Source organism: Lonchura striata, chromosome 34 (assembly GCF_050655825.1).
Source record: "Lonchura striata isolate lonStrDom1 chromosome 34, ASM5065582v1, whole genome shotgun sequence".
Classification (NCBI taxonomy): Eukaryota; Metazoa; Chordata; class Aves; order Passeriformes; family Estrildidae; genus Lonchura; species Lonchura striata.
This window is the reverse complement of record NC_140736.1, coordinates 5,295,351-5,323,130: the sequence shown is the minus strand read 5'-3', so window position 1 is coordinate 5,323,130 and position 27,780 is coordinate 5,295,351. Positions and strand designations below refer to the sequence as shown.

Genomic DNA, 27,780 nt, shown 5'->3' with positions numbered 1-27,780 from the left:
TTTTTGGATTTGCGGCTGTGACGTCACAGAGGGCGGGGTCAGAGAGGGGCGTGACCTCCCGCACCTATCCGTTAATGAAGCTCATTTGCATAAATCTGCATAAATTAATTTTTATTTGCATTTCACGCTTTTATTGCCAAAAAAGCTCCCGCGAGAATTCACCCGAAGCGCCGGCAAAAAACCAGCCGGGATTTGGGGAGAAAATCCCAAATTTGGGGAAAAACACAAATAATATTTAAGTCCCAAATTTGGGGGAAAAGGCACAAATCGGAGGGAAAAAAAAATCCCAAATTTGGGGAAAAAAATCCCAAATTTGGGGGAAAAAAATCTCAAATTTGGGGAAAAAACACAAATAAAAGTCCCAAATTTGAGGGGAAAACACAAAGCGGAGCGGAAAATCCCAAATTTGGGGGAAAAACCCAAATTGAAGAAGAAAAAAGTCCCAAATTTGGGGAAAAAAACCACAAATAAAAGTCCCAAATTGGAGGAGAAAAACCCAAATTGAAGGAGGAAAAAATCCCAAATTTGGGGGAAAAAAAACCCAAGTAAAAATCCCAAATTTGGGGGAAAAGGCACAAATTGGTGGAGGAAAATCCCAAATTTGGGGGAAAAAAATCCCAAATTCGGGTTAAAGGCACAAATTGGATCGGAAAAATCCCAAATTTCAGTTTTTTCCTGATTAAAAAATCCCCCAGCTCGCTGTCCCCTGCCCCGAATTCATTTTGGGGGAAAAAAACCAATTTTGGGGAAAAATACCCCTATTTTTAGGGAATACAAAAACCTCGATTTTGAGGAAAAATACCTCAATTTTGGGGTAAAAAAACCTCAATTTTGGGGTAAAAAACCCTCAATTTTGGGGAAAAATACCCAAATTTTGGGGGAAAACCCCAATTCTGGGGAAGAAAAAAACCTGATTTTGGGGAAGAACAAAAATGGCCAATTTTGGGGCCAAAATCCCAATTTTGGGGTTTGTGGCCAGAGGGAATTTGGGGGAAATGAAGAATTTTGGAATTTCTGGGAAGCCCTGGGGCCAAAATCCACAAATTGAAGCGATTTTGGGACGTTTGGGGGGATTTGGGGTTTTTGGGGAGGATTTGGGGTTTTTTTTTGGGTGGATTTTGGGGTTTTTTGAAGATTTAGGGTTTTTTAGGAAGGATTTGGGGTTTTTTTTGGGAAGTTGCTCCTAAAATTCCCCTCAGGGATTTTAATTTTTTTTTTTTTTTTAAACAAAATTTTTTGGGGGGAAATGGGAATAAAAATCCAAGAAAATGGGAAAAAAAATCCAGAAAGTGGGAATAAAACCCCCCAAATATTGGGAATCAAACCCCAGAAAATTGGGAATAAAACCCCAGAAAATTGGGAATAAAAATCCAGAAATCGGGAATAAAACCCCAGAAATTGGGAATAAACCCCCAGAAATTGGGAATAAAACCCCAGAAATTTGGAATAAAAATCCAGAAATTGGGAATAAAACCCCAGAAATTTGGAATAAAAATCCAGAAATTGGGAATAAAAATCCAGAAATTGGGAATAAAACTACAGATATTGGGAATAAAACCCCAGAAATTAGGAATAAAAATCCAGAAATTGGGAATAAAACTACAGATATTGGGAATAAAACCCCAGAAATTTGGAATAAAACCCCAGAAATTTGGAATAAAAATCCAGAAATTGGGAATAAAACCCCAGAAATTTTGGGAATAAAACCCAAAAAATTTGGACTAAAAATCCAGAAATTGGGAATAAAACCCCAAAATTGGGAATAAAACCCCAGAAATTTGGAATAAAAATCCAGAAATTGGGAATAAAAATCCAGAAATTTGGAATAAAAATCCAGAAATTTTGACTAAAACCCAAAAAATTTGGACTAAAACCCCAAAATTTGGAATAAAACCCCAGAAAATTTGGGAATAAAACCCCAGAAATTTGGAATAAAAATCCAGAAATTGGGAATAAAACCCCAGAAATTTTGGGAATAAAACCCAAAAAATTTGGACTAAAAATCCAGAAATTTGGAATAAAAATCCAGAAATTTGGTATAAAAATCCAGAAATTGGGAATAAAACTACAGAAATTGGGAATAAAACCCCAGAAATTGGGAATAAAAATCCAGAAATTTTGGGAATAAAACCCAAAAAATTGGGAATAAAAATCCAGAAAATGGGAATAAAACCCCAAAATTGGGAATAAAACCCCAGAAATTTGGAATAAAAATCCAGAAATTGGGAATAAAAATCCAGAAATTTGGAATAAAAATCCAGAAATTTTGACTAAAACCCAAAAAATTTGGACTAAAACCCCAAAATTGGGAATAAAACCCCAAAATTGGGAATAAAACCCCAAAATTGGGAATAAAACCCCAGAAAATTTGGGAATAAAACCCCAAAACTTGGGAATACAAATCCGGCCCCGGCTGGGATTTGGGGGCCTGGGCTCCCGAATCCCGGGAAAGGATCCGGGAATTTGGGGGGAAAAAAGGAGATTTTGGGGCTGCTTTGGCCTCGGGATCTGCTGGGGGGATCCACCCGGGGGTTCCCACGGGATCCGCACGGGATCCAGCCTCGGTTCCGGGGGGAATTCCCAGGGGATCCCCTCGATTCCGGCTGGATCCCCCCTCGATTCCGGCTGGATCCCCCCTCGATTCCGGCTGGATCCCCCTCGATTCCCAGGGGATCCCCTCGATTCCGGCTGGATCCCCCCTCGATTCCCAGGGGATCCTCTCAATTCCGGCTGGATCCCCCTCGATTCCCAGGGGATCCCCTCGATTCCGGCTGGATCCCCCTCGATTCCCAGGGGATCCCCTCGATTCCGGCTGGATCCCCCTCGATTCCCAGGGGATCCCCTCGATTCCGGCTGGATCCCCCCTCGATTCCGGCTGGATCCTCCCTTGATTCCGGCTGGATCCCCCTCGATTCCCAGGGGATCATCTCAATTCCCAGGGGATCCCCTCGATTCTGGCTGGATCCCCCCTCGATTCCAGCTGGATCCCCCCTTTTTTCCCCAGGGGATCCCCCTCGATTCCGACTGGATCCCCCCTCGATTCCGGCTGGATCCCCCTAGATTCCGGCTGGATCCTCCTCGATTCCCAGGGGATCCCCCCTCGATTCCGGCTGGATCCCCCTCGATTCCAGCTGGATCCCCCCCTTTTTTCCCCAGGGGATCCCCTCTATTCCCGCTCAATCCCGAGGGATCCCCCGGGGTCGATCCCAGCTGGATCCCCACTCACACACACAGATCCCCGCTCCTGGTGCCGGTCCCGGCGGATTCCAGGGGGATCCCGGTGGATCCGGCCAGATCCCCACTCACAAGGATCCCCGATCTCGCCACCCGTCCCGCCAGATCCCGGCTGATCCCGGCGGGATCCCAGCAGGATCCCCCCTCGCAGGGCCCCCAGTTCTTGTTGCCAGTCCCGGTGGATCCCGGTGGATCCCAGTGGATCCGCTCTCGCCGTTGCTCCCATCAGATTCCAGCAGATCCCAGCCAATTCCCGCTGATTCCAAGGGGATCCCCGCAGATCCAGCAGGATCCCCTCTCGCAGGGACCCCAGTTCTTGTTGCCAGTGGATCCCGGCAGATCCCGGTGGATCCAGCGGGATCCCCTCTCGCAGGGACCCCAGTTCTTGTTGCCAGTCCCGGTGGATCCCGGTGGATCCCAGTGGATCCGCTCTCGCCGTCGCTCCCATCAGATCCTGGCAGATCCCAGCCCATTCCCGCTGATTCCAAGGGGATCCCAGTGGATCCGGCAGGATCCCCACTGCCAGGGACCCCAGTTCTTGTTGCCAGTGGATCCCGGTGGATCCCCGGGACCGGCTCTCGCCCATTGGATCCTGGCAGATCCCGGCCAATTCCTGCTGATTCCAAGGGGATCCCGGAAGATCCAGTGGGATCCCCTCTCGCAGGGACCCCAGTTCTTGTTGCCAGTGGATCCCAGCGGATCCAGCAGGATCCCCTCTCGCAGGGACCCCAGTTCTTGTTGCCGGTGGATCCCGGTGGATCCCGGTGGATCCCGGTGGATCCCCGGGACGGGCTCTCAGCGGGGCGGGCGGCCCAGCCTGCGGAAGACGCCACCGGAGCTGCTGCTGGACACGGCGCCGTCCTGCGCCGCCGGCCCGGCGCCCTCGCGGCGCCGCTTCAGCACGCCGGCGTACGGCAGCGCCTCGGGATCCGCCGGATCCCCCGGCCGATCCCCCGGCGGATCCCCCGGCGAGTCCCCCGGTGCCGCGCCCAGGCGGCTGAACACCCCCGAGGGCTGCGGGGACGCGGGTGCAGGGTGGATCCCGGATCCCCCAGTGGGTGCAGGGTGGATCCCGGATCCCCCAGTGGGTGCAGGGTGGATCCCGGATCCCCCAGTCGGTCCAGGGTGGATCCCGGATCCCCCAGTGGGTCCCAGATCCCGCCCTGGGTCCCTGAGCCTGATCCCGCTCTGGATCCCAACTCCTGATCCTGCCCCAGATCCCAAATCCCACCCAGGATCCCGCCTGGCTGATCCCCAAGTGGATCCCAGATCCCGCCCTGGATTCCAGATCCTGCCCCAGATCCCACATGGCCCATCCCTGAGTGGATCCCAGATCCCGCCCTGGATCCCTGAGCCTGATTCCACCCTGGGTCCTGACTCCTGATCCTGCCCCGGATCCCAAATCCCGCCCAGGATCCCCCCATGCCGATCCCCAAGTGGATCCCAGATCCCGCCCTGGATTCCAGATCCCCCAGGATCCCTCTGGACACCACCACCCCCCCACCCCCCCCCAAATCCTCCTGGATCCCCCCCGATCCCTCAGGATCCCCCCAAATCCCCTCCAAGTCCCCCAAAATCCTCCTGGATCCCCCCAGTTACCCCCAAATTCCCCTTGGACCTCCCCGATCCCCCCGGATCCCCCCCAAATCCCTCAGGATCCCCCCAGATCCCCCCGGGATTCCCCCCAGATCCCTCTGGACTCCCCCAGATCCCCCAGGATCCCCCACTGGACCCCCGCCTTAATCCCCCCCAGATCCCTCTGGATCCCCCCAGATCCCTCTGGACTCCCCAAATCCCCTCCAAGTTGCCCAAAATCCCCCTGGATCCCCCCAGTTACCCCCAGATCCCCCCAAATCCCCCCAGGATTCCCCCCAGATCCCTCTGGACTCCCCCAGATCCCCCAGGATCCCCCCAGGATCCCCCACTGGACCCCTGCCTTAATCCCCCCCAGATCCCTCCGGATTCCCCCCAGATCCCTCCGGATCCCCCCAATCCATCCAGATCCCCGAGATCCCCCCAGGATCCCCCCCCAGATCCCCCCAGATCCCTCCGGATCCCCCCAGATCCCTCTGGATCCCCCCGGATCCCCTGGATCCCCCCCGATCCCCCCCAAAATCCCTCCGGATCCCCCAGATCCCTCCGGATCCCCCAGATCCCTCTGGATCCCCCCGGATCCCCGGGATCCCCCCTGGATCCCCCCGGATCCCTCAGGATCCCCGGGATCCCCCTCACCTTCCCCGCGGCCGCTTTGGCCTCGGCCCCGAGGCGCTCGAACACCGACGGCCGGGCCGGGGCTGGAACGGGGCAAAAATCCCAGGATTTGGGGAAAATCGGGAATTTGGGGGGAAAATGGGAAATTTGGGGGGAAAATGGGGAATTTGGGGGGAAAATGGGGAATTTGGGGGGAAAATGGGAAATTTGGGGGGAAAATGGGGAATTTGGGGGGAAAACGGGGAATTTGGGGGGAAAATGAGGAATTTGGGGGGAAAAATGGGGAATTTGGGGGGAAAACGGGGGATTTTGGGGGGAAAATGGGGGATTGGGGGAAAAAAATGGGGGATTTTGGGGAAAAATGGGGGATTTGGGGAAAATGGGGGGATTTGGGGAAAAATGGGGAAATTTGGGGAAAAATGGGGAATTTTGGGGAAAAATGGGGAATTGGGGAAAAAAAATGGGGGGATTTGGGAGAAAAAAAATGGGGGGATTTGGGGAAAATGGGGGGTTTGGGGGGAAAATGGTAGATCTGGAGAGAAAATGGGGGATTTTGGGGGAGTTTGGGGAAAAATGGGGGGATTTGGGGAAAAATGGAAGATTTTGGGGAAAATGGGGGATTCGAGATCCAGGAGGGGAATTCTGGGATCTGGGAGGGAAATCCGGGATCTGGGAAGGGAATTCTGGGATTTGGGAGAGGAAATCTGGGATCTGGGAGGGAAATTTAGGATCTGGAGTGAAAATCTGGGATCTGGGAGGGAAATCTGGGATTTGGGAGAGGAAATCTGGGATCTGGGAAGGAAATTCAGAATCTGGAAGGGAAATTCTGGGATCTGGGAGGGAAAATTCGGGATCTGGGAGGGAAATTCTGGGATCTGGGAGGAAGATTTGGGATTTGGGAGGGGAAATCTGGGATCTGGAAGGGAAATTTAGGATCTGGGAAGGAAATTCTGGAATCTGGGAGGGAAATTCAGAATCTGGAAGAAATCTGGGATCTGGGAAGGAAAATCTGGGATTTGGGAGGGGAAATTTGGGATCTGGAAGGGAAATTTAGGATCTGGGAAGGAAATTCTGGGATCTGGAAGAGAAATCCGGGATCCAGGAGAGGAAATCTGGGATCTGGAGGGGAAATCTGAGATCCAGGAGGGGAAATCTGGGATCTGGATGGGAAATCTGGGATTCGGGAGGGGAATTCCAGGACCCAGGAGGGGAAATTCGGGATCCCCTGCCCTTTCCCAGCAGGGAAGTGCGGGGCTGCGGGATCGGGGATCCGCCGGGGATCCGCCGGGGATCCGCACCTGGGATCTGCCGCGGGATCAGCCGCGGGATCTGCCGCGGGATCCGGCGCTCGGGCGCGGAGATCCGGTAGCGCCCCGGCGCCGCCGCCGTCACCCGGCGCTGCCGCGGAGCCGCCGGAGCCGCCGCGGGGCCGGAGCCGCCTGCAGGGGACAGGGATCGGGCAGGGATCCGCCGGGATCCGCCGGGATCCACAGACCCCTGGTCCTGCCAGGGGGATCCCAGCCCCTCCTGATCCCTCTGGATGGATCCCAGCCCCTCCCTGATCCCTCTGGATCCTCCGTGATCCCTCTGGATGGATCCCAGCCCCTTGGGATAGATCCCAACCCCTCCTGATCCCTCTGGGTGGATCCCAGCCCTTCCCTGATCCCTCTGGATCCTCCCTGATCCCTCAGGATGGATTCCAGTCCTTCGGGATGGATTCCAGTCCCTCCCTGGTCCCTCTGGGTGGATCCCAGCCCCATCTGATCCCTCTGGATCCTCCGTGATCCCTCTGGATGGATCCCAGCCCCTCGGGATAGATCCCAACCCCTCCCTGATCCCTCTGGATTTTCCCTGATCCCTCTGGATGGATCCCAGCCCCTCGGGATGGATCCCAGACCCTCCTGATCCCTCTGGGGTGGATCCCAGCCCCTCCCTGATCCCTCCGGATTCTCCCTGATCCCTCAGGATGGATCCCAGCCCCTCCCTGATCCCTCCGGATTCTCCCTGATCCCTCAGGATGGATCCCAGCCCCTCCCTGATCCTTCAGGATCATCTCTGATCCCTCGGGAGGGATTCCAGCCCCTCGGGATGGATCCCAGCCCCTCCTGATGGATCCCAGCCCCTCGGGATGGATCCCAGCCCCTCCCTGATCCCTCAGGGTGGATCCCAACCCCTCTGGGCGGATCCCAGCCCCATCTGATCCCTCTGGATCCTCCCTGATCCCTCTGGGGTGGATCCCAGCCCCTCCCTGATCCCTCCGGATCCTCCCTGATCCCTCTGGGGTGGATCCCAACACCTCCTGATCCCTCGGGATGGATCCCAGCCCCTCCCTGATCCCTCTGGATTCTCCCTGATCCCTCTGGATGGATCCCAGCCCCTCCTGATCCCTCAGGATCATCTCTGATCTCTCGGGATGGGTCCCAGCCCCTCCTGATCCCTCAGGGTGGATCCCAGCCCCTCTGGGTGGATCCCAGCCCCTCGGGGTGGATCCCAACCCCTCTGGATCCCCCGATCCCCACCCCCTGGCCTCCCCCAGGCTCTCCAGCCCTACAGTGGATCCCTGAGGGATCCTGGGATCTCCTGGGCAGGAAAATCCCCGGCTGGGGATCCCATTTGGGGATCCCGGCCCCACAGTGGATTCCTGGGGGATCCCAGGATCTTTCAAGCCGGGAAAAACCCCGACTGGGGATCCCGGCTCCCCAGCGGATCCCTGAGAGATCCCAGGATCTTCTGGGCGGGGGGAAGCCCCGTTTGGGGGGATCCGGTGTGGGGATCCGGTGCGGGGATCCGCTCCCGGCCTTACCGGCGCCGTTGGGGACGGTGACGCAGATCCCGGCGCCGGGGGGGCGCCGGGGGGCGGGATCCCGGCTCAGGCTCTTGGTGATCATCCTGCCCGCCGCCCCGACGGGATCCCGGGGATCCCGGGGATCCCGCCAATCCCAATCCCGGTGATCCCGATCCCGCTGCTCCTGGCGCTCCCGATCCCGGGGATCCTGGCAATCCCAATCCTGGCGCTCCCGATCCCCGGGATCCTGGCGATCCCGATCCTGGTGATCCCAATCCCGGTGATCCTGGCGCTCCCGATCCCGGTGATCCTGGCGCTCCCGCTCCCGGCGATCCAGCGGATCCCGCCGGGATCCGGCGGCCGCCCGGGGCCGCAGCGCCTCCGAGGCCGCCCGGCACATCTCCTGCGGGGAGCCCGGGCACACGGCGGGGTCGGGGCCGGCCCGGATCCCTCAGTGGATCCCGGGGGATCCCGGGGGATCCCGTACCTGCCGGTGCACCAGGCGGGCGTGGCGCAGGATGGCGATGACGTCGCCCACGGCCGTCACGCCCAGGTCCTTCATCAGCTCCTTGGTCAGCTCCAGCAGCATGTCCTTGTGGATCCTGCGGCAGAGGGATCCACTGGGATCAACTGAGGGATCCGGTGAGGGATCCGGTGTGGGATCCAACCCCCGTGACCCCCGCCAGGTCCTTGTGGATCCTGCAGGAGAGGGATCCACTGGGATCAACTGGGATCAACTGAGGGATCCGGTGAGGGATCCAACCCCTGTGACCCCCGCCAGGTCCTTGTGGATCCTGCGGGAAGAGGGATCCACTGAGGGATCCGGTGAGGGATCCAATGTGGGATCCCACCCCCGTGACCCCTGCCAGGTCCTTGTGGATCCCGCGGGAGAGGGATCCACTGAGGGATCCGCTGAGGGATCCGCTGAGGGATCCGCTGAGGGATCCGCTGAGGGATCCACCCCGGTGACCCCACCAGGTCCTTGTGGATCCTGCGGGAGAGGGATCCACTGAGGGATCTGGTGATGGATCCAATGTGGGATCCCACCCCCGTGACCCCTGCCAGATCCTTGTGGATCCTGCGGGAGAGGGATCCGCTGAGGGATCTGCTGAGGGATCCACCCCGGTGATCCCCGCCAGGTCCTTGTGGATCCCACGGGAGAGGGATCCACTGAGGGATCTGCTGAGGGATCCACCCTGGTGACCCCCACCAGGTCCTTGTGGATCCTGCAGGGAGAGGGATCCGCTGGGATCAACTGAGGGATCCAATGTGGGATCCAACCCCCGTGACCCCACCAGGTCCTTGTGGATCCCGCAGGAGAGGGATCCGCTGGGATCCGGTGAGGGATCCCAAATCCCCGGATCCCAAATCCCAGGGGTCTCTCCCCATTTTTGGGATCTCTAGCCCCAATTTTGGGTTTTCTCTTCCCATTTTTGGGTCTCTCACCCCATTTTGGGGTTTCTCAGCCCATTTTTGGGGTTCTCTCCCCAATTTCGGGGTCTCTCAGCTCAATTTTGGGTTTTCTATCCCCATTTTTGGGGTTCTCTCCCCATTTTCGGGTTTCTCAGCCCATTTTTGGGGTTCTCTCCCCGATTTCGGGGTCCCTCAGCCCATTTTTGGGTATCTCAGCCCATTTCGGGGTCCCTCAGCCCAATTTTGGGTTTCCTATCCCCAATTTTGGGTCTCTCTCCCCATTTTTGGGTCTCTCTCCCCAATTTTGGGTTTCCTATCCCCATTTTCGGGTTTTTCACCCCATTTTTGGGTTTTTCACCCCAATTTTGGGGTCCCACCTGTTGTCCACGAAGGCCACGGCGTAGCCCAGGGCGGGGCCCGGGGGGATCCCGGCGTCCTCGAAGAAGCGCAGCCACTCCGAGGTGGCTGGAACGGGGCAAAAAACGGCAAAATTGGGCAAAAAACGGGCGAAAATGGGGAAAAACGGGGAAAATCGGGGGGGAAATGAGGAAAAAACGGGAAAAATCGGGGGGGAAATGGGAAAAAAAACGGGAAAAATCGGGGGGGAAATGAGGGAAAAACAGGAAAAATCGGGGGGGAAATGGGAAAAAACCGGGAAAAATCGGGGGGGAAATGGGAAAAAAAACGGGAAAAATCGGGGGGGAAATGGGAAAAAACCGGGAAAAATCGGGGGGGAAATGGGAAAAAAAACGGGAATAATCGGGGGGAAAATGGGAAAAAAAACGGGAAAAATCGGGGGGGAAATGGGAAAAAAACAGGAAAATCGGGGGGGAAATGGGAAAAAAACGGGAAAAATCGGGGGGGAAATGGGAAAAAACAGGAAAATCGGGGGGGAAATGGGAAAAAAACGGGAAAAATCGGGGGGGAAATGGGAAAAAACAGGAAAATCAGGGGGGAAAATGAGGGAAAATGGGGGGAAATGGGGAAAAATGAGAATAAATGGGGAAAAACAGTGGGAAATTGGGGGGAATGGGGAAAAACAGGAAAAATCGGGGGGAAAATGGGAAAAAATGGGAAAAATCGGGGGGAAAATGAGGGAAAATGGGGAAAAATGAGAATAAATGGGGAAAAATGGGGGGAAATTGGGAGAAATGGGGGAAATGCAGAAAAGTTGGGGGAAAATCGAGATAAATGGGGAAAAATGTGAAAATAAAGCAAAGGAAAATGGGGGGAAACGGGAAAAATGGGGGAAAGGAGGAAAAAGGGGAGAAAATGGGGATAAGTGAGGGTAAATTGGGGAAAAATGAGGATAAATTGGGAAAAATGGTGGAAACGGGGATAAAGTGGGAATAAATGGGGGAAATGGGGAGAAAATTGGAAAAAATGGGAAAACAGGGAAAAAATCGAGATAAATGGGGAAAAATGTGGGGAAATAGGGATAAATAGGGGGAAAATGCAGAAAAATTGGGGGGAAATGGGAGAAAATGGGGAAAAATGGGTGGAAATGGGGAGAAATGGAAAAGTGGGAGAAAACAGGGGGAAATATGGGAAAAAACGGGGGGAAATCAGGGAAAATGGGGGGAAAAGGGGGGAAAAATGTTGAAAAGGGTTGGAAAAATGGGATTTGGGGTAAAAAATGGGAATTTGGTGGGAAAAAAAGGGATTTTAGAGGGGAAAAAAGGGATTGAAACAGTGGAAAGGTGGGATTTGGTAGAGGAAAAAAAATGGGATTTTAGGGGAAATGATGGGAATGAGGAGGTGGAAAAATGGGATTTGGGGGATGGGGGAGGGGATGGGGGAGGGGAAGGGCTCAGGAGGGGGAGGGGCAGCCCGGGGTCACCCCGGGGTCATTCCAGGCGTTCCCAGCTGTTCCCGGATTAACGGAGGGGGAGGGGAGGGATTGGGGGGATTTTTGGGGGGATTTTTGGGGGGGATTTGGGGGATTTTTGGGGGGATTTTTGGGGGGATTTGGGGGATTTTTGGGGGGATTTTTGGGGGGATTTTTGGGGGGATTTTTGGGGGGGATTTGGGGGATTTTTGGGGGGGATTTGGGGGATTTTTGGGGGGATTTTTGGGGGATTTGGGGCATTTTTGGGGGGGATTTGGGGGATTTTTGGGGGGATTTTTTGGGGGATTTTTGGGGGGATTTGGGGCATTTTTGGGGGGGATTTGGGGGATTTTTGGGGGGGATTTGGGGGATTTTTGGGGGGATTTTTTGGGGGATTTTTGGGGGGATTTGGGGCATTTTTGGGGGGGATTTGGGGGATTTTTGGGGGGATTTGGGGCATTTTTGAGGGGGATTTTTGGGGGATTTTTGGGGGGATTTGGGGCATTTTTGGGGGGATTTTTTGGGGGATTTTTGGGGGGATTTTTTGGGGGATTTTTGGGGGGATTTGGGGCATTTTTGGGGGGGATTTGGGGCATTTTTGGGGGGATTTTTTGGGGGATTTTTTGGGGGGGATTTGGGGCATTTTTGGGGGGATTTGGGGGATTTTTGGGGGGATTTGGGGCATTTTTGGGGGGATTTGGGGGATTTTTTGGGGGGATTTGGGGCATTTTTGGGGGGGATTTGGGGGATTTTTGGGGGGATTTTTTGGGGGATTTTTGGGGGGATTTGGGGCATTTTTGGGGGGGATTTGGGGGATTTTTGGGGGGATTTGGGGCATTTTTGAGGGGGATTTGGGGGATTTTTTGGGGGGGATTTGGGGGATTTTTGGGGGGATTTTTGGGGGGATTTTTGGGGGGGATTTGGGGCATTTTTGGGGGGGATTTGGGGCATTTTTGGGGGATTTTTGGGGGGGATTTGGGGGATTTTTGGGGGGGATTTGGGGGATTTTTGGGGGGGATTTGGGGGATTTTTGGGGGGGATTTGGGGGATTTTTGGGGGGATTTTTGGGGGATTTGGGGCATTTTTGGGGGGATTTGGGGCATTTTTGGGGGGGATTTGGGGGATTTTTTGGGGGATTTTTTGGGGGATTTTTGGGGGATTTTTTTGGGGATTTTTTGGGGGGGTCCAGCCTTCACCCGGAGCATTTTAAAGGGATTTTTGAGAGGTTTTTAAGAAAATTTGGAGGTGCTTTCTGTGGAATTTTTGGGGTGTTTTTGGCTGCTTCGGGGGATTTTGGGGTTTTTTGGGGGGATTTTGGGGATTTGGAGGGTGTTTCAGGGGATTCGGGGTGGTTTTTGGGGGGTTTTTGGCTGTTTCAGGGGACTTTGGGCCCGTTTTAGGAGATTTTGGGGTATTTTTTGATGTTTCAGGGGATTTTGGGGCTGTTTTAGGGGATTTTAGGTGGTTTTGGGGATGTTTTTGGCTGTTCCAGGGGATTTTGGGGCCATTCCAGGGGATTTTGGGGCCATTTCAGGAGATTTTGGGGTATTTTTGGCTGTTCCAGGGGATTTTGGGGCCGTTTCTGGGGATTTTGGGGCTGTTTCTGGGGATTTTGGGGTATTTTTGGCTGTTTCAGGAGATTTTGGGGCCATTCCAGGGGATTTTGGGGCCGTTTCTGGGGATTTTGGGGTATTTTTGGCTGTTCCAGGGGATTTTGGGGCCGTTTCTGGGGATTTTGGGGCCATTTCAGGAGATTTTGGGGTATTTTTGGCTGTTCCAGGGGATTTTGGGGCCGTTTCTGGGGATTTTGGGGCTGTTTCTGGGGATTTTGGGGTATTTTTTGCCGTTCCAGGGGATTTTGGGGCCATTCCAGGGGATTTTGGGGCCATTTCAGGAGATTTTGGGGTATTTTTGGCTGTTCCATTCCAGGGGATTTTGGGGCCTTTTTTGGGGATTTTGGGGCCGTTTCTGGGGATTTTGGGGCCGTTTCAGGAGATTTTAGGGTATTTTTGGCTGTTTCAGGAGATTTTGGGGCCATTCCAGGGGATTTTGGGGCCGTTTCTGGGGATTTTGGGGCTGTTTCTGGGGATTTTGGGGTATTTTTTGCCGTTCCAGGGGATTTTGGGGCCGTTCCAGGGGATTTGGGTGATTTTTGGGGGGTTTTTGGGCTCGTTTTGTGCTCTGTCCCTCACCCATGGCCGGGCCGGGTTGAGCGGAGCCGGATCAGGCAGGAGCGGCCTGGGGGGGGAGGGGAGGGGTCAGGGGGGTCTGAGGGGCTGCCCCACCCCCACCCCACCCCAGAGACCCCCAAAATCCCCCCAAAATCCCCCCAAAACGCCCCAGACCCCTCCTCAATCTCCCTTTTCCCCCCAAATTTCCCTTTCCCCCCCAAATTTCCCTTTTCCCCCACAAATTTCCCTTTTTCCCCCCAAATTTCCCTTTCCCCCCCAAATTTCCCTTTTCCCCCCCAAATTTCCCTTTTCCCCCCAAATTTCCCTTTTTCCCCCCAAATTTCCCTTTTTCCCCCCCAAATTTCCCTTTTCCCCCCCAAATTTCCCTTTTTCCCCCCAAATTTCCCTTTTTGCCCCCAAATTTCCCTTTTCCCCCACAAATTTCCCTTTTCCCCCCCAAATTTCCCTTTTTCCCCCCAAATTTCCCTTTTTGCCCCCAAATTTCCCTTTTTCCCCCCCAAATTTCCCGTTTTCCCCCCAAATTTCCCTTTTTTCCCCCAAATTTCCCTTTTCCCCCCAAATTTCCCTTTTTTCCCCCAAATTTCCCTTTTTCCCCCCAAATTTCCCTTTCCCCCCCCAAATTTCCCATTTTCCCCACAAATTTCCCTTTTTCCCCCAAATATTTCTTTTTCTCCCTCAAATTTCCCTTTTTCCCCCCAAATTTCCCTTTTTCCCCCCAAATTTCCCTTTTCCCCCCCAAATTTCCCTTTTTCCCCCCAAATTTCCCTTTTTCCCCCCAAATTTCCCTTTTTCCCCCCAAATTTCCCTTTTTCCCCCCAAATTTCCCTTTCCCCCCCCAAATTTCCTTTTTCCCCCCAAATTTCCCTTTTTTCCCCCAAAATTTCCCTTTTTCCCCCCAAATTTCCCTTTTTCCCCCCAAATTTCCCTTTTTCCCCCCAAATTTCCCTTTTTTCCCCCAAATTTCCCTTTTTCCCCCCAATTCCTCCCCCCCCCCCTCACCTCCCCCGGGCCCATGGCGGGGCCGCGCCGGAAGTGACGTCAGCGGAGGGGCGGGGCCGGGAGGGCGCCCCCCAGCGGACGGAGCGCGCGGGCGGCGCTGGACGGTACCAAGGGCGGGGGGGGCGGGGGGGGAGCGGCGGCGGGAGGGACCCGAAACTGCCCCGAAACTGCCCCAAAAACGAGACGAAACTGCCCAAAAAATGCCCCAAAAACTGATCCGAAACTGCCCAAAAACTGCCCCAAAAACTGATCCGAAACTGCCCAAAATCCGGGCCGAAACTGCCCAAAAACTGCCCCAAAACCTGATCCGAAACTGCCCAAAATCCGGGCCGAAACTGCCCAAAAAACTGCCCCGAAACTGCCCAAAAACTGATCTGAAACTGCTCAAAAACTGATCCGAAACTGCCCAAAAAACTGCCCCGAAACTGCCCAAAAAACTGATCCGAAACTGCTCAAAAACTGATCCGAAACTGCCCAAAAAACGAGCCGGAACTGCCCCAAAACTGCCCCGAAACTGCCCAAAAAACTGATCCGAAACTGCCCAAAAATTGATCGGAAACTGCCCAAAAACCGAGCCGAAACGGCCCCGAAACTGGGCCCAAAATCTGCCCCGAAACCGCCCCAAAACTGAACCAAAACCGCCCAAAAACTGCCCCGAAACAGCCCAAAACCCGAGCCGAAACTGCCCCCAAAAACTGATCTGAAACTGCCCCAAAAACTGATCTGAAACTGCCCAAAAAACGAGCTGAAACTGCCCAAAAAACTGATCTGAAACTGCCCAAAAACTCAACCAAAACTGATCTGAAACTGCCCAAAAACTGATCCGAAACTGCCCAAAATCTGACCTGAAACTGCCCAAAAAATTGATCCGAAACCGCCCAAAAACTGGGCCAAAACTGCCACAAAACAGATCTTTAACTGCCCCAAAAAACTGATCCAAAACTGCCCCAAAATTGATCCGAAACTGCCCAAAATCTGACCCCAAAAGTGTCCCCAAATTTGTCCCTAAACTGGCCCTAAAAGTGGCCCCAAACGGCCCCAAAAGTGGCCCCAAACGGCCCCAAAATGTGTCCCAAATTTGTCCCTGAACCAGCCCTAAAATTGTCCCCAAACAGCCCCCAAAAGTGGCCCCCAACAGCCCTAAAAATGTCCCAAAAATGTCCCCAAACTGATCCCAAAAATGTCACGTTGTGCCCTAAAAGTGTCCCCAAAACTGACCCCAAAACTGGCCCCAAACCGATCCCAAAATGTCACATTGTGCCCTAAAAGTGTCCCCAAACTGACCCCAAAATTGTCCCCAAAAGTGTCCCCAAACTGACCCCAAAAGTGTCCCAAAACTGGCCCCAAAACTGGCCCCAAACTGATCCCAAAATGTCACATTGTGCCCTAAAATTGTCCCCAAAACTGACCCCAAAAGTGTCCCCAAACTGACCCCAAAAATGTCACATTGTGCCCTAGAAGTGTCCCCAAAACTGACCCCAAAAGTGTCCCCAAACTGACCCCAAAAGTGTCCCCAAACTGGCCCCAAAAATGTCCCAAAACTGACCCCAAAAGTGTCCCCAAACTGACCCCAAAAATGTCACATTGTGCCCTAAAAGTGGCCCCAAACTGACCCCAAAAGTGTCCCCAAACTGACCCCAAAATTGTTCCTTCCCTGAACCCCGGGGATTTTTGGGGTTTTTTTCTGAACCCCGGGGATTTTTGGGGTCCCCTCTGAACCCCGGGGATTTTTGGGGTCCCTCCCCTGAACCCCGGGGATTTTTGGTTTTTTTTTCGGAACCCCGGGGATTTTTGGGTTTTTTTTCGGAACCCCGGGGATTTTTGGGGTCCCCCCTCTGAACCCCGGGGATTTTTTGGGTTTTTTTCGGAACCCCGGGGATTTTTGGGGTCCCTCCTCTGAACCCCGGGGATTTTTGGGGTCCCTCCTCTGAACCCCGGGGATTTTTGGGGTTTTTTTTGGAACCCCGGGGATTTTTGGGGTCCCTCCCCTGAACCCCGGGGATTTTTGGGGTCCCTCCCTTGAACCCCGGGGATTTTTGGGGTCCCCTCTGAACCCCGGGGATTTTTGGGGTTTTTTTCGGAACCCCGGGGATTTTGGGGTCCCTCTGAACCCCGGGGATTTTTGGGGTTTTTTCTGAACCCCGGGGATTTTTGGGGTCCCTCCTCTGAACCCCGGGGATTTTTGGGGTCCCTCCCCTGAACCCCGGGGATTTTTGGTGTCCCTCCCCTGCCCCGCACCCCAAAAACCCCAACCCCCCCAGGGGGTAAATCCGGATTTTCCTGTTCCAGCCTCGTGCCGGGATGGGACTGGACGGAGCCTACGCGCAGGTAGGGCTGGGGACACCCCAAAAAAACCCAAATTTGGGGGTCCCAGAGCGCCCCAAAACACAAACTGGGGCGGATTCTCTGCCCCAAACCCCAAACCTGGGGATCCTGGGCTGGGGAACCCCCAAAAAACCCAAATTTGGGGGTCCCAGAGTACCCCAAAACACAAACTGGGGGACTCCCTGTCCCAAAAACTGAATTTGGGACTCCTGGGACACCCCAAAACCCAAATCAGTGGATTCCCTGCCCCAAATCCCAAATTTGGGACTCCTGTGACACCCCAAAACCCAAATCAATGGATTCCCTGCCCCAAAAACTGAATTTGGGACTCCTGGGACACCCCAAAACCCAAATCAATGGATTCCCTGCCCCAAACCCCAAATTTGGGACTCCTGGGACACCCCAAAACCCAAATCAGTGGATTCCCTGCCCCAAATCCCAAATTTGGGATTCCTGGGACACCCCAAAACCCAAATCAATGGATTCCCTGCCCCAAACCCCAAATTTAGGATTCTTGGGACACCCCAAAACCCAAATCAATGTATTCCCTGCCCCAAATCCCAAATTTAGGATTCCTGGGAGACCCCAAAACCCAAACTGGGGGGATTCCCTGCCCCAAACCCCAAATTTGGGATTCCTGGGACACCCCAAAACCCAAATCAATGGATTCCCTGCCCCAAACCCCAAATTTGGGATTCCTGGGACACCCCAAAACCCAAATCAATGGATTCCCTGCCCCAAACCCCAAATTTAGGATTCCTGGGACACCCCAAAACCCAACTCCTGTGGATTCCCTGCCCCAAAAACTGAATTTGGGGGTCCCAAACCTCTTAATTTGGGATCCCAGAGCCCCCAGCTCCCCAAATTTTGGGGTCCCCCCACCCCAAACTCCCTGGGGACCCCCTGGGAATGGGGGGGGGGGGGGCGATCCTGGTAATTTCGGGGTGTGTCTCAACCCATTTCCCCCCCCAAAATTTGGGGTCCTCACCCCCCAAATTCGGCTCCTTCCCCCCCAGCTGGACCCTCTGGAGCCGCGGGCGGCGCCGCGCCCCAAGGTACCCCCATCCCCGCCTCTGGATGGGATGGAACCCCAAAAAATTTCACCCAAACCCCCAAATTTGGGGCTCCCCCAGCGCCCCAGCTGCACCGCGCTCTTCGCCGGCCTCTCCATCCTCCTCCTCCTCACCTTCCTCCTCCTCCACCACCTTCACCTCCACCCCACCGCCGCCGCCGCCGCCTGCGAGAACACCTGCAGGTAAATCCAAATTTCGGGGGGATCCCCCAAAAAACCCCCCAGGACACCCCAAAAATCCCCAAATCCGGCAGGATCGCGCTGGTGGAGAGCATCCCCGAGGGGCTGGAGCCGGAGCCCGCGGCCGGGCCCAGCACGGGCCAGGCCTGGCTGGGGCTGCTGCGCTCGGCCCGGCGCCGCCTGGACATCGCCTCCTTCTACTGGACCCTGACCAACGGCGACACGCGCACGCACGAGCCCAGCGCCCAGCAGGTTGGACACATCCCAAATTTTCCCCCTTTTTTGCCCTTTTTTTGCCCTTTTTTGCCCTTTTTTTTGCCCTTTTTTGCCAATTTTTCCCCCATTTATTCCCCATTTTTTCCCCATTTTTGCCCCATTTTTTCCCAATTTTTGCCCCATTTTTCCCCCATTTTTCCCCATTTATTTCCCAATTTTTCCCCATTTTTTACCATTTTTTCTCCATTTTTTTCCCCATTTTTCCCCATTTATTTCCCAATTTTTCCCCATTTTTTGCCATTTTTTCTCCATTTTTTCCCCATTTTTCCCCATTTATTTCCCATTTTTTCCCCATTTTTTCCCCATTTTTTTGCCATTTTTTCCCCATTTTTACCCATTTATTTCCCAATTTTCCCCTGTTTTTTGCCATTTTTTTCCCCATTTTTCCCCCATTTTTCCCCCATTTTTTGCCATTTTTTCTTCCCAATTTTTCTCCATTTTCCCCCATTTTTTCTCCATTTTCCCCCATTTTTCCCCATTTTCCCCATTTTTCCCCATCGTTTTTGGGGGGCTGCTGCGCTCGGCCCGGCGCCGCCTGGACATCGCCTCCTTCTACTGGACCCTGACCAACGGCGACACGCGCACGCACGAGCCCAGCGCCCAGCAGGTTGGACACATCCCAAATTTTCCCCCTTTTTTGCCCTTTTTTTGCCCTTTTTTGCCAATTTTTAGCCCCTTTTTTCCCCATTTTTTCCCCATTTTTTCCCCATTTTTTCCCCATTTTTCCCCCATTTTTCCCCCATTTTTCCCCATTTATTCCCCATTTTTTGCCATTTTTTACCCATTTTTTTCTCCATTTTCCCCCATTTTTCCCCATTTATTTCCCATTTTTTCCCCATTTTTTCCCCATTTTTTTGCCATTTTTTCCCCATTTTTACCCATTTATTTCCCAATTTTCCCCTGTTTTTTGCCATTTTTTTCCCCATTTTTCCCCCATTTTTCCCCATTTTTTACCATTTTTTCTCCATTTTTTCCCCATTTTTCCCCATTTATTTCCCATTTTTTCCCCATTTTTTCCCCATTTTATCCCCATTTTTCCCCCATTTTTTCCCATTTATTTCCCAATTTTTCCCCATTTTTTACCATTTTTTCTCCATTTTTTCCCCATTTTTCCCCATTTATTTCCCATTTTTTCCCCATTTATTTCCCATTTTTTCCCCATTTTTTCCCCATTTTTACCCATTTATTTCCCAATTTTCCCCTGTTTTTTGCCATTTTTTCCCCATTTTTCCCCCATTTTTCCCCATTTTTTGCCATTTTTTACCCATTTTTTTCTCCATTTTCCCCCATTTTTCCCCATTTATTTCCCATTTTTCTCCCATTTTTCCCCCATTTTTTCCCCATTTTCCCCCCATTTTTTCCCATTTATTTCCCAATTTTCCCCTGGTTTTTGCCATTTTTTTCTTCCCATTTTTTCTCCATTTTCCCCCATTTTTCCCCATTTTTGCCCTTTTTTTTGCCATTTTTTTCCCCATTTTTCCCCCATTTTTTCCCATTTATTTCCCCATTTTTCCCCCATTTTTTGCCATTTTTTCCCCATTTTTCCCCCATTTTTTCCCATTTATTTCCCAATTTTTCCCCATTTTTTACCATTTTTTCTCCATTTTCCCCCATTTTTCCCCATTTATTTCCCATTTTTTCCCCATTTTTTCCCCATTTTTTTGCCATTTTTTCCCCATTTTTACCGATTTATTTCCCAATTTTCCCCTGTTTTTTGCCATTTTTTTCCCCATTTTTCCCCCATTTTTCCCCCTTTTTTGCCATTTTTTTACCCATTTTTTCTCCATTTTTTTCTCCATTTTTTCCCCATTCCCCCCCCGTTTTTCCCCAATTTCCCCCCATTTTTTCCACCTCATTTCCACCTCATTTCCCCCAATTTTCCCCCATTTTCCCCAATTTTCCCCCATTCCCCCAATTTCCCCCATTCCCCCACATTTTCCCCCATTTCCCCCCATTTTTTCCCCATTCTTTCCCAATTCCCCCCATTTTTCCCCATTTCTCCTAATTTTCTCTCCGTTTTTCCCCATTTTTCTCCATTTTCCCCCATTTTTCCCCATTTTTGCCCTTTTTTTTCCCCATTTTTTCCCCATTTTTGCCCTTTTTTTTCCCCTTTTTTTCCCCATTTTTTCCCCATTTTTTCCCAATTTTTCCCCATTTTTCCCCCATTTTTTCCCATTTATTTCCCAATTTTTCCCTCTTTTTTGCCTTTTTTCCCCATTTTTTCCCCATTTTTTCCCCATTTTTTCCCCATTTTTCTCCATTTTTCCCCATTTTTCCCCATTTTTCCCCATTTTTTCCCCATTTTTCCGCATTTTTCCCCATTTTTCCCCATTTTTTCCCCATTTTTTCCCCATTTTTCCCCATTTTTCCCCATTTTTCCCCATTTTTTCCCCATTTTTTCCCAATTTTTCCCCATTTTTCCCCCATTTTTTCCCATTTATTTCCCAATTTTTCCCTTTTTTTTGCCTTTTTTCCCCATTTTTCCCCATTTTCCCCCATTTTTCCCCATTTTTTCCCCATTTTTCCCCAATTTTTCCCCATTTTTCCCCCATTTTTTCCCATTTATTTCCCAATTTTTCCCTTTTTTTTGCCTTTTTTCCCCATTTTTCCCCATTTTTCCCCATTTCCCCCCAATTTCCCCCGTTTTTCCCCGCAGGGCGAGCAGGTCCTGGCGGAGCTGCTGCGGCTGCCGGGCCGCGGCGTGGCGGTGCGCGTGGCGGTCAGCGCGCCCTCGCCGGCGGCGCCCACGGACGACCTGCGGGCGCTGGAGCGCAGCGGTGAGCGGGCCCGGGGGTCTCGGGGGTCCCGGGGGTCTCGGGGGGACGGCGCGGTGGGACACGCCCGGTGCCGGCGCCGCAGGTGCGGCGGTGCGCGCCGTGGACATGCCGCGCCTCACCGGCGGCGTGCTGCACACCAAGTTCTGGCTGGTGGACGGCGTCCATCTCTACATCGGCAGCGCCAACATGGACTGGAGGGCCTTGACGCAGGTGGGTGGTGCCGGCGGCGGGGCGAAGACGATGGGAGGTGCCAAACCCAGCGGGATTGGTGACAAACCCAACGGGATTGGTGTCAAATCCGATGGGATTGGTGCCGAACCCGATGGGTGGTGTCAAACCCAACGGGATTGGTGACAAACCCAACGGGATTGGGGCCAAAACCCGATGGGTGATGCCAAACCCAACGGGATTGGTGCCGAACCCGATGGGTGGTGCCAAACCCAACGGGATTGGTGCCGAACCCGATGGGTGGTGCCAAACCCAGCGGGATTGGTGACAAACCCAACGGGATTGGTGCCGAACCCGATGGGATTGGTGCCAAACCCAACGGGATTGGTGCCAAACCCAATGGGTGGTGCAAAACCCAACGGGATTGGTGCCAAACCCAACGGGATTGGCGCCAAACCCGATGGGATTGGTGCCGAACCCGATGGGATTGGTGCCAAATCCGATGGGTGGTGTCAAACCCAACGGGATTGGTGACAAACCCGATGGGATTGGTGCCGAACCCGATGGGTGGTGTCAAACCTGATGGGTGGTGCCAAACCCAATGGGATTGGTGCCGAACCCAACGGGTGGTGTCAAACCCAACGGGATTGGTGCCGAACCCAACGGGTGGTGCCAAACCCAACGGGATTGGTGTCAAACCCAACGGGATTGGTGCCGAACCCGATGGGTGGTGTCAAACCCAACGGGATTGGTGACAAACCCAACGGGATTGGTGCCAAACCCAACGGGATTGGTGCCGAACCTGATGGGTGGTGCCAAACCCAATGGCATTGGTGCCAAACCCAATGGGTGGTGTCAAACCCAACGGGATTGGTGCCAAACCTGATGAGTGGTGCCAAACCTGATGGGTGGTGCCAAACCCAACGGGATTGGTGTCAAATCCAATGGGTGGTGCTAAACCCAGCGGGATTGGTGACAAACCCGACGGGATTGGTGCCGAACCCGATGGGTGGTGTCAAACCCGATGGGTGGTGCCAAACCCAATGGGATTGGTGCCGAACCCAACGGGTGGTGTCAAACCCAACGGGATTGGTGCCGAACCCGATGGGCGGTGCCAAACCCAGCGGGATTGGTGACGAACCCGATGGGCGGTGCCAAACCCAGCGGGATTGGTGCCGAACCCGATGGGCGGTGCCAAACCCAGCGGGATTGGTGACAAACCCAACGGGATTGGTGCCAAACCCGATGGGATTGGTGCCAAACCCGATGGGTGGTGTCAAACCTGATGGGTGGTGCCAAACCCAATGGGATTGGTGCCAAACCCAACGGGTGGTGCCGAACCCAACGGGATTGGTGTCAAACCCAACGGGATTGGTGTCAAACCCGATGGGTGGTGCGAAACTCAACAGGATTGGTGTGGAACCCAATGGGGTTGGTGCCAAATCCAACAGGATTGGTGCTGAACCCGATGGGTGGCGCCAAACCCAACGGGATTGGTTTCAAACCCAATGGGTGGTGCCAAACCCAATGGGGTTGACCCCAAATCCAATGGATGGTCCCAAACCCAATGAGGTTGACCCCAAACCCAATGGGATTGACCCCAAACCCAATGGATGGTCCCAACCCCAATGGGGTTGACCCCAAACCCAACATGGACAGCACCAAACCCAATGAGGTTGACCCAAACCCAATGGATGGTCCCAAACCCAATGGGATTGACCCCAAACCCAATGGGATTGACCCCAAACCCAATGGATGGTCCCAAACCCAATGGGGTTGACCCCAAACCCAATGGATGGTGCCAAACCCAATGGGGTTGACCCCAAACCCAATGGATGGTGCCAAACCCAATGAGGTTGACCCAACCCCAATGAGGTTGACTCAAACCCAACGCCAACAATGCCAAACCCTCCGGTTGTCACCGAACCCAACATCTCGGGCACCACCCACCCCCGGCGCCGGGGCCGTCCCAAATTTGCCGTCCGGGGAGGACATCCGGCGCCGTCCCACGCGTCGCCGGCGCCGCTCGCCGCAGGTGAAGGAGCTCGGAGCCGCCATCTACAACTGCAGCTGCTTGGCCGAAGATTTGGGCAAAATCTTCGAGGCCTACTGGGCCCTGGGCGTTCCCGGCGCGTCCATCCCGGCGCCGTGGCCGGACAGCTTCTCCACCGCCATCAACGCCGAGACGCCGCTGGAGACCACGCTCAACGGCACCGCGGCCGCCGTCTACTTCTCGGTGGGTGCCGCGCCACGGGGCGCGCCGGGCACGGCGGCGGGCGAGCGCGCCGGGCTGAGCCGCCACTCCCGGCAGAGCTCGCCGCCGCCGCTCTGCGCCGCCGGCCGCACCGGGGACCTGGAGGCGCTGCTGGGCGCGGTGGACGGCGCCGAGGCGTTCGTGGACGTGGCGGTGATGAGCTACGTGGCCGGCACGGAGTTCTCGCGGCCGCGGCGCTTCTGGGCGGCCATCGACGAGCGGCTGCGGCGCGCCGTGGTGCAGCGCGGCGTGCGGCTGCGGCTGCTGGCCGGCTGCTGGGGCCACAGCCGCGCCGAGATGTTCCCCTTCCTGCGGTCGCTGGCCGCCCTCGCCGACAACCGCACCGGCTTCGGCGTGGAGGTGGTGGGTGCCGGGCGCGGGGACGGGGACAGCGGGGGTGACGGGGACGTCAGGGGGTGATGGTGACGTCAGGGGTGACAGGGATATTGGGGGTGACGGGGACGTCAGGGGTGACAGGGATATTGGGGGTGACGGGGACGTCAGGGGGTGACGGTGACATCAGGGGTGGTGGTGACATTGAGGGGTGATGGTGACATCAGGGGTGACGGTGACATTGGGGGGTGACGGTGACGTCAGGAGGGTGACGGTGACATCAGGGGGGTGGTGGTGATGTCAGGGGTGACAGGGATATTGGGGGTGACGGTGACATCAGGGGTGACAGTGACATAAGGGGGGTGGCGGTGACATCAGGGGGTGACGGGGATGTCGGGGGTGATGGTGACGTCAGGGGGGTGATGGTGACGTCAGGGGGGTGATGGTGACATCAGGGGTGATGGTGACATCAGGGGGTGACGGTGACATCGGGGGGTGACGGGGACGTCGGGGGGTGATGGTGACATCAGGGGTGGTGGTGATGTCAGGGGTGACAGGGATTTTGGGGGTGACGGGGACATCAGGGGGGTGACGGTGACGTCAGGGGTGGTGGTGACATTGGGGGGTGGCAGAGACATCAGGGGGTGGTGGTGACATTGGGAGGTGATGGTGACATCGGGGGTGGCGGTGACATTGGGGGCTGGTGGTGACATCAGGGGGTGACGGTGACATTGGGAGGTGATGGTGACATCGGGGGTGGCGGTGACATCGAGGGTGGTGGTGGTGACATCAGGGTGGCAGGGGCGTGACAGTGGCATCAAGGGGTTGGTGACAGTCCCCTTCAGGTAGTGACAATCCCCTCAGGGGGTGGTGACAGTCCCTGGTGGGGAGGTGACAATCCCGGGGTCGGTGACAGTCCCAGGGTTGGTGACAATCCCGGGGGGTCAGTGGCAATCCCGGGCGGTTGGTGACAATCCCGGGGGGTCGGTGACAATCTTGGGGTTGGTGATAATCCAGGGGTGTCGGTGACAATCCTGGGGGGTCAGTGACAATCCCGGGGGGTCGGTGACAATCCTGGGGTCGGTGACAATCCCGGGGGGTTGGTGACAATCCCTGGGGGTTGGTGACAATCCCGGGATCGGTGACAATCCCAGGGAGGTCAGTGACAATCCCGGGGGGTCGGTGACAATCCCCGGTGTCGGTGTCGGTGCCAACCCCGGGGTCGGTGCCAATCCCGGGGTCGGTGACAATCCTGGGGTCAGTGACAATTCCTGGGGGTGGTGACGGTGCCAATCCCGGGGTCGGTGCCGGTCCCCGGTGTCGGTGTTGGTGCCAATCCCGGTGTCGGTGCCAATCCCGGGGTCGGTGCCAATCCTGGGGGGGTCGGTGACAATCCCGGGGTCGGTGCCGTCCCCGGTGTTGGTGTCGGTGCCAATCCCTGGGGGTCGGTGACAAGCCCCGGGGGTCGGTGCCAATCCCGGGGTCGGTGCCAATCCTGGGGTCAGTGACAATCCCTGGGGGTGGTGACGGTGACGGTCCCTGGGGTGGTGTCGGTGACAATCCGGGGTCGGTGATAATCCGGGGGGTCGGTGCCGTCCCCGGTGTCAGTGTCGGTGCCAATCCCGGGGTCGGTGACAATCCCGGGATTGGTGACAATGCAGGGGTGTCGGTGACAGTCCCAGGGTCGGTGACAGTCCCAGGGGGTCGGTGACAATCCCTGGGGGTTGGTGCCAATCCCAGGGTTGGTGACAATCCCGGGGGTCAGTGACAATCCCGGGGGGTCGGTGACAATCCCCGGTGTTGGTGTCGGTGCCAACCCCGGGGTCGGTGACAATCCCGGGGGTCAGTGACAATCCCGGGGGGTCGGTGACAATCCTGGGGTCAGTGACAATCCTGGGGGGTCGGTGCCGTCCCCGGTGTCGGTGTCGGTGCCAATCCCGGGGTTGGTGCCAATCCCGGGGTCGGTGCCGTCCCCGGTGTCGGTGTTGGTGCCAATCCCGGGGTCGGTGACAATCCCGGGGGGTCGGTGCCAATCCCCGGTGTCGGTGCCGGTGCCAACCCCGGTGTCGGTGCCGTCCCGGCGCGCAGCGGCTGTTCCTGGTGCCGGCCAGCGCGGCGCAGAGCCGCATCCCCTTCGCCCGCGTCAGCCACACCAAGTACATGGTCACCGACAAGGTCGCCTACGTCGGTCAGTTTGGGCTGTTCTGGGCTGTTCTGGGGAGTTTTGGGGTGTTTCAGGGTGTTCTGGGAGGTTTTGGGGTGTTCTGGGGTGTTTTGGGGTGGTATTGGGATGTTCTGGGGTGGTGTTGGGGTGTTTTGGGGCGTTTTGGGGTGTTCTGGAGGTTTTCGGATGGTGTTGGGGTGTTTTGGGGTGTTCTGGGGAGTTTTGGGGAGGTGTTGGGGCGTTTTGGGGTGGTGTTGGGGCATTTTGGGGTGTTCTGGAGAGTTTTTGAGGGGGTGTTGGGGTTTTTGGGGGCATTTTAGGGTGTTCTGGGGAGTTTTTGGGGTGTTTTGGGGAGGTGTTGGGGTGTTGTGGGGCTTCTGGGGTGTTTTGGAGAGGTTTGGAATGTTTTGGGGTGTTCTGGGGGTTTCAGGGAGGTGTTGGGGTGTTCTGGGGTGTTTTGGAGTGGTGTTGGGGTGTTCTGGGGAGTTTTGGGAATTTTGAACAGTTTAGGGCATTTTGGGGCATTTTGTGACGTTGTGGGGAGTTTTGGGATGTTTTAGGGCATTTTGGGAACATTTTGGGGAACTTTGAAGGATTTCAGGGTGTTACGGGGGGGGTTGGGGTGTTTTGGGGCGTTTTTGGGGAGTTTTGGGGCATTTTCGAGTGTTTTGGGGCATCTCAGGGCACGTTGGGGTGTTTTGGAGCGTTTTGGGACATTTTAGGGCGTTTGGGGTCATTTTAGGGCATTTTTTTGGGGTGTTATGGGATGTTTTGTGGCATTTGGGCGTGTTTGGAACATCTTGGAGCACTTCATGGCAATTTTGAGACCTTTTTGGGCTATTTTGTGCCATTTTGGTGTTTTTTGGGGCAGTTCGGTTCACTTTGGGGCGGTTTTGCCATCTCTTGCGGTGTTTTGGGGGGCGGGGGGACGTTTTGGGCCATTTCGGTGTGTTTTGAAGTATTCCGAGGTGGTTTTGCCATATTTCGGGATCTTTTCGAGGTACTCAAGGCGCATTTTGGGGGCGTTTTGCGCCGTTTCGGGTGGGTTTTTTTTTTTTTTTGGGGTGCGAACCCTCTCCGTTTCTTCTGCCCAAAACGTCCAGGCACGTCCAACTGGTCCGGGGATTATTTCGAGCGCACGGCGGGCGCGGCGCTGGTGGTGGCGCAGCCGGGGCCCGGCGCGGGCTCGTTCCGGCAGCGGCTCCGCGACGTCTTCGAGCGGGACTGGAGCTCCGGCCACAGCGTGGACATCGCCGAGGCCGAGCGCTGGAGCGACCGCTGCGGGCCCCGCTAGAGCCGGGGCCGGCCGTTTTGAGGGGAAAAATAAAGAAAAACGGGTTTTTGGGCGAGTCGCGTCCGTGTGGTTTGAGTGGGGGGTTGTGGTTATTGGATTGCCAAATCTCATCCCTGGGTACCCAAATTCCTCGTTGGAACTTCAAACCTTTCCCTTGTTAAGGCTTCCCTTGGTTCCCAATTCTGTCCCTGGACCACCAAAATCCTCCCTGGACCCCCAATTCCATCCCTGGACCTCCAAAAATCCTCCCTGGTCCCAAAAAATTCTCCCTGGTC

At 55.0% G+C, this 27,780-nt stretch overlaps 2 protein-coding genes across 11 annotated transcripts; one reads left to right on the top strand and one right to left on the bottom strand.

The window, feature by feature from the left end:
- Positions 1-94: 94 nt before the first annotated feature.
- On the bottom strand, positions 95-14,728 carry C34H19orf47 (chromosome 34 C19orf47 homolog). The gene is made up of 8 exons (XM_085564735.1): positions 14,663-14,728; positions 13,664-13,709; positions 10,021-10,108; positions 8,718-8,832; positions 7,901-8,633; positions 6,505-6,884; positions 5,467-5,562; positions 95-4,248 (listed from the first exon to the last, which is right to left on the bottom strand). Exons 2-8 carry the CDS (start codon positions 13,665-13,667, stop codon positions 4,030-4,032), a joined length of 1,635 nt encoding a protein of 544 aa, XP_085420861.1. The 5' UTR covers positions 13,668-13,709; positions 14,663-14,728; the 3' UTR covers positions 95-4,029.
- PLD3 (phospholipase D family member 3) lies at positions 14,729-27,779 on the top strand. Of its 10 annotated transcripts, none has more exons than XM_085564684.1 (11): positions 14,729-14,766; positions 16,924-16,990; positions 18,004-18,042; positions 18,121-18,242; positions 18,314-19,122; positions 21,172-21,292; positions 21,375-21,502; positions 23,496-23,696; positions 23,772-24,077; positions 26,136-26,235; positions 27,315-27,779. In XM_085564684.1, exons 2-11 carry the CDS (start codon positions 16,964-16,966, stop codon positions 27,664-27,666), a joined length of 2,205 nt encoding a protein of 734 aa, XP_085420810.1. In that variant the 5' UTR covers positions 14,729-14,766; positions 16,924-16,963; the 3' UTR covers positions 27,667-27,779. The 10 variants fall into 10 exon arrangements, with proteins under 10 accessions (XP_085420810.1, XP_085420807.1, XP_085420813.1 ...); XM_085564681.1 differs by having other exon boundaries at positions 16,952-16,990; positions 27,315-27,778; XM_085564687.1 differs by having other exon boundaries at positions 16,952-16,990; positions 18,314-18,491; positions 27,315-27,560.
- The last annotated feature ends 1 nt before the right edge of the window (position 27,780 follows it).

Excerpts from the sequence above, each read along its gene's own strand:
- PLD3 (XM_085564683.1), top strand. The coding sequence starts at position 16,964 with ATGGGACTGGACGGAGCCTACGCGCAG. Across the intron at positions 19,123-21,171 it reads ACGAGCCCAGCGCCCAGCAG|GGCGAGCAGGTCCTGGCGGA; the intron begins GTTGGACACATC and ends TTTTCCCCGCAG. Across the intron at positions 23,697-23,771 it reads CGGCCGCCGTCTACTTCTCG|AGCTCGCCGCCGCCGCTCTG; the intron begins GTGGGTGCCGCG and ends CACTCCCGGCAG.
- C34H19orf47 (XM_085564735.1), bottom strand. Across the intron at positions 5,563-6,504 it reads GATCCCAGAATTTCCTTCCC|TTCCCCAAATCCTGGGATTT; the intron begins AGATCCTAAATT and ends AAATTCCCGATT. Across the intron at positions 4,249-5,466 it reads CCAAAGCGGCCGCGGGGAAG|CCCTCGGGGGTGTTCAGCCG; the intron begins GTGAGGGGGATC and ends GCGTCCCCGCAG.